The sequence below is a fragment of the Oncorhynchus mykiss genome, chromosome 23 (genome assembly GCF_057628025.1).
Source record: "Oncorhynchus mykiss isolate SJ-2025 chromosome 23, ASM5762802v1, whole genome shotgun sequence".
Lineage (NCBI taxonomy): Eukaryota > Metazoa > Chordata > Actinopteri > Salmoniformes > Salmonidae > Oncorhynchus > Oncorhynchus mykiss.
Window position 1 is genome coordinate 13,427,501 of NC_143044.1, and position 12,384 is coordinate 13,439,884.

The following is a 12,384-nucleotide window of genomic DNA, read 5'->3' on the forward strand; positions in this document are numbered from 1 at the left end:
AGGGGGAAGCAGAATGTAATATGACCAGAAGAAACCCCCAGAGAGAGAGAGAGAGAGAGAGAGGGATTGGCTTCACCACAGATCACGTTTATTTTTTCGTGAGCATACATATTTCATTAGATTATTCAGTGGATGTGTTTTGGTTCTTCACTGCGTGCGTGGTGTGACTGCATTGTGTGTGTGTGTGTGTGTGTGTGTGTGTGTGTGTGTGTGTGTGTGTGTGTGTGTGTGTGTGTGTGTGTGTGTGTGTGTGTGTGTGTGTGTGTGTGTGTGTGTGTGTGTGTGAAATAACAATGAATAGTGCTGAAATCTCTCAGCTGCTATTGTATCGCTGCTGGTTCCTGAAGAGACTAACCCGCTGTGTAACCATAGTTACCGCATGTTATAACATTCCACTGTGGGAATCCCCATTCTCTGTCTTCAGGTATGTGTCAACTAAAGGTCTCTGTAGTGGAACAGCAGAGTAGTGTTCTATGAAAGAGATTGCTCATTGAAAAACAGCGCCACCAACTGGTGATGGACTACGAAAATGAAGGTGCCGCTTTAGATAAGGGACAATCACTCTGGATTCCCGGTTAGAGGCACAATGACGATCAGGACACAGACTCAAGTTCAACCCTTTTATTGCCTCAGACACACACAGCTTCATGGTGTAGTTGAACGAATGGTTTATCATCATCGACACATTCACATCACACCAGGGAGGTTCAGAGTTCAGAATCCTTTGGCAGAAAAGAGCCGATGGAAATGTCCAGTTGCCGTAGAGTAGCCTACTCACTGGAAAAATACAACTGACTTCTGACCCCGGGATGGGATGGCCTAAAGTTCCTATTGGCTCAAGGCCAAGGTGGGCAAGGTCAAGGGGGATGATTGGCAGGTCAAGGATCCCATGAGAGGTCAGAGGTGTGACCTGTAAACAGACACTTCCCACCTCCAAGGCAGAGTATCCTTCCCACTGCAGCAGACTTGCAATACATGTAAGCAACTCTAGTGCAGGGGAAGAATTTTTAAAACACTTATACAGTAGTTACATGCATAGCTACAACATCCAGATACAAGCAGAAATGGAAGAACCAAATTAACCTGTATTGTTTTTATTGTTCAGCATTTACGATGGTAAAGGTTTCGCATGATCATGTGATGTCAACATGTGGGTTTTTTCCTAGAATAATGATCCTTCAAAAAATCCAAGATTAGTGAAAGATGATTTCCAAGAGAGATGATAGAAACTTAAAGCCAAATACAGACTGGATTCCTAAAGGGGAGAGTAGGAAAAGAAAAGTACAACCTCTGGATCACTGGATTCATAGGGGTTGTGACGAAGGTCAAAGACAAATGGCTGACTGGTAAATGACTGGTTTCCACCTAGAGGGGTGTCTCAGAACCCCAAGGGGGTGGAGTATCAGTGGCTAACTCATTATCACACTAATGATCAGCTACAACATTTGGCTGCATCATAATTAACATCCATTCTAGGAGTGATCACTCTGACATCAGAGCCTCTTGGTGGGGCTGTGGGGAACCGGGATGCAGGTTTCGGTTCTAGCCCAGCACTAACACACCTGATTAATCAGCTACTCCCTCAAATAGTTGAATCAGAAATGTACACGTCCTGGATTGAGAAACCCTGCTCTAGCCTTCCCAGCAGGCCCCTGCACCATCTATATGATGCACTGTGCTATAATGTAATGGGCTATGATCTTGTCTCCATTGACTAGTGCAAAGAGGACAAGCAAAAGGACCATGAGTAGTGAGTCACTGCTGTCAGCGTCTCCTCACAGGTGAAATGGATGATGCATGGAGGCGGCAACATCAATGCACTACCCATAATTCAGCAGGCTATAAATCCTAGGTCAGGATGAAAGAGTGCCGCAAAGGAGATTAGTGTCCATTGGGGTTAATGAGAATGTATATCATCACACCCAGAAACCCTCCTCAGTCACACACACAAACGTGCACACACCAACGCAAGCACACGCAAACACACGCGGAAAAATGTAATGTTACCCGCCAAGACACATGTCCACATACACACAGAACATACACACACTGTCACAGTAAATGAGGACCCCAATTATATCACACGCAGACCCATCCACATAGAAACACAAACACATACACACAGTCAATAGTGTAAATAATTTACTTTGAGTCCTCAATAGATCTATGAATGTGAGTGTGTGTAATATATAATCCATATAAATATATAATATATGGGACAGGTCTTTACTCACTCACACTGGGAGTGTGTTTATGTTTCATTGTGCCCTCACACACACACACACACACACACACACACACACACACACACACACACACACACACACACACACACACACACACACACACACACACACACACACACACACACACACACACACACACACACACACACACACTATCTCTTCAGTGCCCCTTTACTACTGTAATGCATTGGATTAGAGTAAGTCTACTGCACTTCTATCTGTCTCCACTAGATGTCTCTGTGCTGCACTTGGGGAGGGGGAGGGGCACAACATTGTCCTTAGATAATTGTGTAGGGGCTTTCACCCTCCTCGGTGGGCTGGTTCTATTTTTTTGTGTCCTTCAGGAAAGTATGAGTCTGCTTTCTCAATCAATCTGTTTGTTTAATTGATCAAATTTGGTTTCATTTGAATTGATCCAAAATATACAGGTCCTTTGAGGGTAATTTTATATAACATGTGAAACATCGGCTTCATAAAATGTGATGTGTGTAGGGTAGGTAACGGCATGTGTTGTATCTGTATGTTTGAAACAAAAGTAGGATACTGAGAGATAGCTCTGTGTCATGTCCCAGTCAATGAGACATTTCCATGAGGTGAAAGAACGGCAGAGCGGAGGGAGGTCAGAGACTGTGATCCATAGTAATCACGAGGCGCTGTTGATTTCAGGGGACTACTGATTTCTCAGCCACTACCAAATTGCTGCAGGGAGAGACATTGGGTACACACACACACTGAACGCTACCCCAAGAGAGTATCAAACAGTGATATGACTACATTGTCGCGGTGATGAAATACTACTACAGTGCCTGAACATTTTTTTAAACAGTCTGTTTTCTAGCCCAATCAACACATTCTAAAAACATAGCCTTGGATGTTATAATATGAAGGGAAGAGAAAGAGAGGTAACGGGAAGGGGAGAGAGGGCTTACTGTCTTGGAAGAGGAATCAGACATCGAAAACAGTGTTTCTGCGAGAAACACTTGGCTTCAGCACAAACACAGATTTTCACTGTTAGATCTGCCATTAGTGTAGACAATGAGCACTGCTTATCATTAGCCATGACACATATGTGACTCATTTCAGGAAACTTGGCGTACGCCACGCGTCACTATTTCAAAGGACAGACATTTAAATGTAAAAATAAATAAGGTTTTTATCAAAATTTGTTTGTTTTTTTGGGGCAGAAATGCCTTCTGGAACATTTGATCTTTCAAGTGCATTAAAAACAAACTTGTATGCCATCTGTAAATATGAATAAAATTGTTAAATTACAAGCCCAGTTGGTTTAGCCACAGAAAAAGACAGGAACCTTCCCACTAGCTATGATTGGCTGACATAATGGATGGGCTGGATATGGCGAGAGATGAGTTTGGATTGGTCTGCCATGTAGCATCCTTCTGTCTATAACATGAGCTGCTCAGTATGTGTAGGTAATTGTTTCTAACAATGATATTTTGAATGACATCATGAATAACTGCAAAAGTGTTGCTAATGCGCTTCACTTCATGGAGCTTTGAAATCAGTGGAATGTGCCGTGGAAGCAGGGTATGATAGCCAAGCAGATTGAGAAAATTCTGCCGTTTGATTGCAAATATGCAGAGGGAGTCGAAAAGAAAACACACAAAAGGCTGTTGTATAAAACACGTCTCCGGATTACATCTTCAAACTAAGGGCAACCATGATATCCGTGACAGAGAGGGAGAAGCATTCATCCATGTATACGATACAGGTAAGAGCGTGTAGCTAGCTACATATTCAGATATTATATGTTTATAATTTTGTCAGAAAGACATTTTCATTTTATTTTCAAGTTAAAGCATACTGTTAGCTAGCAGGCTAATGTTAGCTGGCTGGCTTGCTAGCTAACATTACGTGTATGATCTGTGTAGTAATATCATTCGTTTCTCAGAGCCATTTGCATTGCTAGTTATAGCCTAATTTTAGCTAACTAGCTAACATTGAACTTAGTTGGTTAGCTTTAGCTACATGCAGCTTCATGCAGTTTAGTAACGTTATGAATTGGGATTATGGTTCATTGTTTGGCTAGCTAGCTACATGTCTAAACAAAAGACTCCACTATGTAAGTAACCATTTCACTGTACCGTTTACACCTTCTGTATTCTGTACATGTGACAAATAAACTTAGATTTTATTTGATATAGTGTGTGTTTACTAGAGACAGTAATGTGAAAAACAACATGACCTGCACAAATTTCAAATTTAGGATATAACATTAAGCTAACAAGACAGTGTCCAAGTTTTAAACAATTCCGGTAGAATACCCTGTTTTTATTTTGTCACACTCACAACTAAGATATTTTCTGTAATTAGCTTGCCATTAACTTGCCATTAACTATAATAATGAATGCCAATTGGCTAAAGTTAAGACATTGTCAGCTACAGTATATGATATGGTCATTATTTGAACTGGCTAGCCAGTTAACTTAATGTTAGCTAGCTTACTAACAAACTACAAACTAACCAAAATATTGTTTAGAATGTTGCTTTTAGTTGCCTGGTTTGCTAGATTGACATATGCTAAATAATTTTTTAAACAGATGGGTATATTGGTATTAAAATACACCAGTTATGCTATTTTGGACCACCAGGCTGCTGATGTCATGAAGCCTGTCATTTTTGTGTTTATACTTTTTCATAACAACAATGACAAGTTTGATGTCAAATGACAATAGAATGTCCATGATGTCACTGCGATAACTGTCTACAGACATGTCGATAGACATAGTTTAAAACAGCCTTTAGACTTGAAATCTTTGGTTGTTTAGTACACAACCATACTCCCTCTGTTTAGCACATGGCCTCACGTGTGAATCCTTAAAGAGATGGGCGGGGCTAAGGCTGAAGAGGGTGTGAACGACGCTGAAATGGCGTAGACAAAGAGAGCACTGCAATAGGTGTACCAAAACATTCAAGGGACATTTTCTCAAAAGTGGGATTTACAAGTTCATCAACTCTCAAAGCAGTATTACTTTCCCATTGTTCCTCAACTTTAGTGTATGATATATCATTTTCTAGCTCTGAGTCTCTGCTTTAATCCAATGTAAAAAAAAAAACAATTTCAATTTTTGCTACATAAGACCGAATCGAGCCTGGTCCGTCACATGGACCACATGGGTTATGCAAGCTACAGTATAAACAGTGGCCACATACTTACTATAGGCCATACATAAAGGATTAGCAACGTGCATGCCCTGCCCACCTGAGGGTTGGCTTTTTTCCGTCATCTATTTCCTGTGTTTGAGGGGTGCAAATTCAACTTGTCACTTAAATCTCGCTGGATTGACTTTCATTTGACTCCTGTAACTCTTTCATACTGTTACTTGTGCCGGACTTTTTTTTCTCCCTTTAGCACTACGACTACGGAAATGTTTTTAATGACCTGTCAAACACACCCGGTAATGGCAGAAATTGGCTCTATGGAATACATTGTTGTACAACTGAATCAAAAAGAACGCTTTGTCAGCAATTGAATGCACCGTCTCAACATTTACGTCACAAGGAAGAGAAGATGGGTAACTTTATTTTGAGGGCTGAGAATTTTTTGTGAAATTGAAAAAAAGTAATAATTTAACACAGTTAAAATGTTTACAAATTAGATGCGCTGAAATTAAAGAAACCTCCAAAAATGGACACTCGGAATACAGTGATATTATCACTGATCTTGCAAACAATGTAAAGTATGTTTGGATGTTATCTAGAGCTAAGTGTGTTGACCTTTAATCCGATGGCATCCTGCTATTGACAGACTTGTTGAGTTATGCAAGAGAACGCGACAACAACAGTAAATAATGATGCAGTCTAGACAGTGCAGGTGAGTGCAGGTAGGGTAGACAGAGCAAGTTTTTGGTGGTTGCAGCCTTGTCCCACCCCTTTATGTTAATGTATTCATATATGCAAACACAACTGGCATATTTATGCAAATGTGCCATGTGTCATTTTACACATATTTTTTTAAACACCTGATACTATAACAAAATGCATATACGAGTGCATTCAACAGTAGTATTTATTATAATTATTATAAAAACCTTTTAACAATTTTGATGACCATTGCTAAGGGGACACGTATTCTCAACACAGGGGCTTTCTCTTTTTTAAAACCCCATCTGGGTCTTCAAATAGATACAGAGGGCAGCATAGGTTAGAAATTGGGGTTATACAAACTATATGCAGGGTCCCCACAACTTATACTCAAGGCTATGTAGTCAGTACATAGGGGCTGCACAGGTAATACACAGAGTTTACACACACTACTCAAGAAACAGACTCTTACTGCCAAAGCCTCATTAGAGTTAGTGCTGTTGTACGGTGCTGTAGGGGGGGTTGGACTAGTGTCTACAGTACTCTAATGCATTGTTGGAAGCCCAGAGCACCACTGAGCCAAGTACCAACAAAGTGATAGTTTGGCAGCGCCACTGAGGGAAAGGGCCAAGGGCATGTAAGGTTTTAAACTCAACCTAAAAGTGTGAGTGCTGTAAGGTGTAAAAGGCATGCCTGGAGTAATACCTAATGGTGTAAGTGGTGTACGGTATGTTACTAGCGGTCTAGTGAGAGTTAGTGGAGTACTATTGGTTGACACTGGAAGTGGTTTTACCTTCTTGTTGGCTACATATCTTAATGGGATAGTGCGAGATTTTGGCAAGTAAGCCCTTTTTCTACTTACCAAGAGGCAGATGAAACACATGGATGCCATTTTATGTCTCTGCATGCAGTTTGAAGGAAGTTCAAGATTGTTTCGGCAAGCTGTCTCTTACTAGAGTTAGCACAATGATTGGAAGTCTATAGGTACAGCTAGCTTGCGTTAGAGGTTGACACAGGAGTGAAAATTCTTTCCTGTCCCGTCTTGTCCTGTCTGTTACTTTCCTGTACTATCCTGATCCTGTGACAGTTTTATAAGCCCAGAACTTTCCTTTACCTTTCCAATAAAAATCACTCCCATCCTGTCCTGTGCTCATTTTTGCGCGCAGAAATATGTAGGTTATTGTGTTTGTTTAGGAAGTAAGCCTATTGAAAATGATTTCAGTAATGCAATATGCGACTGTGATGTGGGGTTGTCTTACCTATCTTAATTAAATGCACTGACTGTAAGACTAAGTCGATCAGGATAAAAGAGCGCATTCTAAATGACCTAAATATAGATTGATTAAGCTGGAGGATGAGGACTGAGACCCCAGTCGGATGGTCTGCTCAGCATCAGCCTACAGCTGAGCACTGTGCACATAAACTCAGCAAATAAAGAAATATCCCATTTTCAGGACCCTGTCTTTTAAAGATAATTCGTAAAATCCAAATAACTTCACAGATCTTCATTGTAAAGGGTTTAAACACTGTTTCCCATGCTTGTTCAATGAACCATAAACAATTAATGAACATGCACCTGTGGAACGGTCGTAAAGACACTAATAGCTTACAGACAGTAGGCAATTAAGGTCACAGTTATGAAAACTTAGGACACTAAAGAGGCATTTCTACTGACTCTGAAAAACACCAAAAGAAAGATGCCCAGGGTCCCTGCCCATCTGCGTGAGCGTGACTTAGGCATGCTGCAAGGAGGCATGAGGACTGCAGATGTGGCCAGGGCAATAAATTGCAGTGTCTGTACTGTGAGACGCCTAGGACAGCGCTACAGAGAGACAGGACGAACAGCTGATTGTCCTTGCAGTGGCAGACCACGTGTAACAACACCTGCACAGGATCGGTACATCTGAACACCGCACCTACGTGACAGGTACAGGATGGCAACAACAACTGCCCGAGTTACACCAGGAACGCACAATCCCTCCATCAGTGCTCAGACTGTCCGCAATAGGCTGAGAGAGGCTGGACTGAGGGCTGATTTTTAGTGAGTAAAAACTATATTAGGCCTAGCCTACACAGTTGTGTTTTTTTTAATGAAATGCTCGACACATGAACAGGTACTGCCTGTTCCTGTGGACTGTTGATCCTGGTCCATCTTGTCCTGAACTTGACTCTAGAACTTGACTCCCATTCCTGCCAGAATCCTACGGGAGTCCAGTTCCTGTTAACCTCTAGCTTGCGCTAACACCAGTTAGCAACTTTTTTCCAGCTGCATGCAGAGACATAATAATGGTATCCATGAGTTCATTTGACTCTGACTAAGTAGAAAATGGGCTTAATTACCAAAATCTCACACTATCCCTTTAAGGTCTTAATGAGTCACATTCCTGCATCTACACCTCGGACCCCTGTAATAAAGAACATGATACTGTACAAATGCTGCAAAAGTTCTGGATGCAAATGGAGTTTACAAAAACACATACTGTATTCCTTCACAGAAAGAGGAAACACTCACCACTTTCTCCTCCTGTTGTCAGCATCCAGGTGGCATATGAGAGAGAAATCAACAGAGATGGAGGGAAATAGGGAAAGAGAGAAAAGGGGAGATGAGGACACATCTAGGAAAATTCTAAAACCTGCTTGAGAACACACACTTTATGGTGACAGAGGTGATTTTATCCAAATCAAAATTAGGTTATCCACAAACTTCCTTAACAGTAGCACAAGCCTGATTGATTATGAGTTGAGGTGGTGGAGGTGGGGGGGGGGGACTCAACAGGTAGGTAATCCCTGTTTAAAAGCCCCCCACAATTATCTCCCCTATCTCACACACAGTGGCTTCTCCACATTGTGCTCATTAGGGCTACCTAATTAGAATGCATGATGTGTGTGTGTGTGGTTAAATTAAATTAAATATCACACTGTGGGTGGCCGGGTGGGCTTCCTGCATGGAGCCCCCACAACTCCACTGTGTCTCTAGCCCCGGGTCTGATCCCCGGGGGGAACACAGAGGTCCCCCTGCACCCAGTCCCTGTCTAATTCCAAATTAACCTTTACCAGCCTCTACCGGGGTAACACACTGCTGCAGCCAACCCTAACCCCCCCTCCCCCCAACACACACACACTCTACAGCTAATCTGGCCCAGCACCTTTCCTCCACCTGAGCACAAACACTTAGACTACACATTGTCAGTGAAAGTGGAGTAAACAGGGGGCATGTGTCTGTGCGTGCATGCGTGCGTGCGTGTGTGCGTGCGTGCGTGTGTGTGTATACATTGCATTACATTGTTGGAGCGCAGGGACACCCTCCCCCCGCAGCGGGCACAGAACTTGATCTGACAGTAGGAGCAGAGGTTGCCACAGCCATCAGCGAATTTGGTCTTGTGGCAGATGCCACAGGTGGGCGCGTCGTCCCGATGCTGGCCCGTGGTGGTCTGCCGACGCGTCTCCTCCCCCACCCGCCGCACCGTCTCCCTGTAGCTGGACAACTGCTGCTGGATACCTCTGAGAGAACAGGAGGGGAGGAAAGGTGCAAAGGTAGCTAACGTTACATATTTTAAGACCTTGCCAAAGCATTTGAAGCATTAACTTTGCCACATGAATGAATTCTCCCAGCATGAATTGTCTTCACACATCTTCACATAATCAGATGAAAACCTGATAACTTCCTTTTTGCCAAAATGTCCAAATAGATTCTGAGGATTCATAATTATACGTTTGTTAATGGGACAATAAGGCAGTTTTTTTACATTTCCTGAAAAGTTCCCGTTTTGGAGAATCCGACAGTGACCATATGATACAGTATGTAGATATTGCATGGCAAATAATAAAGACATTATACAGACAACAGACGTTTAAAAAAGTATATGAATCTGTCAGCGCAGTGCACACAGAGCTCCCTGTTTGATTTCCTTCTAACATTCTGTCTGTCTCGCAACTGCACCAACCTGACACTGCTGAACCAGGCCAAAATAGGAGACAGGATAAAACACGTTATACTATAGATGCATTTATATGGTATTTTGGAAACAGCCGTTGGCTATTAGGAATGCTTATAGTATGTTTAGTAATACATATTACCACCTATGTATGTTTTATGAATGCATCTGTATGTCATTTATAAATGCTGTTAATATGAGCTATTTTCAAATGCTTATAGTCAAGGTACATTTGTTGTAACGTGATAATAGGCAGTATACAGTTGTAGATACAATACATCCATAATCAATTATAAACACATTTAGTCAGAATCAAATACAGAGCAGATAGTAGCTTCCAAAATACTGTAACATTCAAATACTATAGGTAGAGTTAGATGTATTATCTTTACTTACAGACAGGGTGTCATTGGTGTAGCCTCCTCCCCCATAAAACCAGCCTTAAAAACTGCACTTCCCAAGAGGACAGGAGGTCACAAACAACTGACTGCATCAAACATCCAAAAGGCCTTAGGCTAAATATCCACATTGTTCACTGTACTACTGGTGTCACAAAACAAACTATTCCCCTATCATACCTTCAAACACATCCTCCTCCCTGGACTATCCCACCAACAGTGACATCCCTGTATTCCTGTGTCTTATCCCTGTAAATACACACGCTTCAACACACACACTTCAACACACACTCACTCACACCGGCACTCGCACTTACACACACGCACAAGCACTCGCACTTACACACAAAAATACAAAACCACTTCCCATCCCATGCGGTCTTCCTCGCAGCGCCCCGGGCCTAATCTCTGGTATCTATTGGCCCTAAAGGTCAGACAGGGGTCACCTGCTGCTTCTGTCTCCTCAGGGTTCATATCCTCAGCTCCATGACTCTCACGTAATCACACTGTCACAAGCCCCGTTTCCAATGCTTAGGCCCGGTTTGAATAATTTAGAAATGTATCCTTCCTAACCACCGCTTAAACACAGTTGAATAGGTGAGAGTATGGATTCATAACATTCCATTCACCAATCAATTACGGGAAGGAGATGAGCGAAGGAAGCTATCTCCAACTATTGGACTCAAGCCGACTCAACTACTCTGGCGAACTCTCTCGCTCAGACGGGTAAACTTTAAACTTAAATCTCCATTAGATTGCGCAACACTGTTGAATGTTTTTGAGCGATAAATGAAAAACATCTTTAAGAGTGAACAGAGATGAAGAGAGAGAAATAGAGCGAGAACTATGTATTTATGAGGAGATCTGAGAGAGCGCTCATCTTTCAAGAGTCAGGAGAGACTGTCTGACAAGAGCTCATTAAGAAAAGCTAGAAAACACAGATGCATAAATGCGAAACAAGGTTAAACCAAAGTGAGCCCAAGCTTTACTTCCACCAGAACAAACACACACAATTGAACGCAAAGACACACATGCACACAACGCACACAGATAAACACACACACACACACATTTCCCTTTGCGTCATACCATTCAGAACTTCCTCTCTTTTAGGAAATAAAAATAACCCCTTTGTGAAATGCAAATTAGTCCAAGTGTGTTTTTAAACTAATCGGGCCAACAATTGAATCTGGGGAAACAACATTAGCATAAAGCATCACATATAATAATTAAGCCATGCAACACAAGAGAGCTTGCTGAGACTCTAGGACTACTGTAGCTACAACAAAGCGTACTGTACATCACTGTATGCACACCTGTAAATACACACAGCGAATAGGCATACTGAGAATGGAGATTTCAGATGGGCTTACTTCGGGGGATATGATCATGTAGGTGGCAAGATCTACCTCGCTGCCTCGAGAATGAATGAAAGTGAATGGTGTGGCTGTTCACACAGTCCTGTGCAGTGGAGCTCGATCATTTCCCCAGACCTCTCCAACCGAGGGGGAGGGAGTCAAAGAAGGCCTTTAGAAGGCGTGACATGATGTGACAGACGTGAAAAGCCAGTAGTATCTCAGCCACCGAACAAGGACAAACGTCCTGCGGACACACACACACGCTGTCCCCCATTCCATCAAGCCCTGGCAGGATGGCCCTGGTCCCTATAGACAGCGCTGGTTGTAAATCCTCCAACACACACATGAAAGCATGCACATACAGGACGCACTCCCACGATGTCCGAGAGGATCAATGGGTCTGTGTGATTTGTCTCTAACATGTGGGGGACACGTATGATCGAGCTGTGAAACATCCCATCACACACGTGGAGATGCAGGGGACGGGACCTACATTCTGAAGTTGCATTTTTTTTGTCCACCATTAGTGGACATTGGAATGTGATAGAAAACAGAGACAAGGGTGTGCTTTAGGACCATGAGGACGCCTCCGAGCGATCGGGTAGGCTGTTTGGAGTGTTTGGGG

General features: G+C 42.5%; 1 protein-coding gene across 1 annotated transcript in view; it reads right to left on the reverse strand.

Annotated features, from left to right (window-relative positions):
• LOC110503091 (regulating synaptic membrane exocytosis protein 1) overlaps positions 1-12,384 on the reverse strand; it is a 71,005-nt gene that overhangs the window by 38,412 nt on the left and 20,209 nt on the right. Inside the window, exons 3-4 of the mRNA XM_090216931.1 lie at positions 9,350-9,569; positions 8,581-8,592 (exon numbers count right to left, since the gene is read on the reverse strand). Of these exons, the coding sequence (XP_090073057.1) occupies positions 8,581-8,592; positions 9,350-9,569 (232 nt within the window). The remainder of the gene's footprint in view (positions 1-8,580; positions 8,593-9,349; positions 9,570-12,384) is intronic.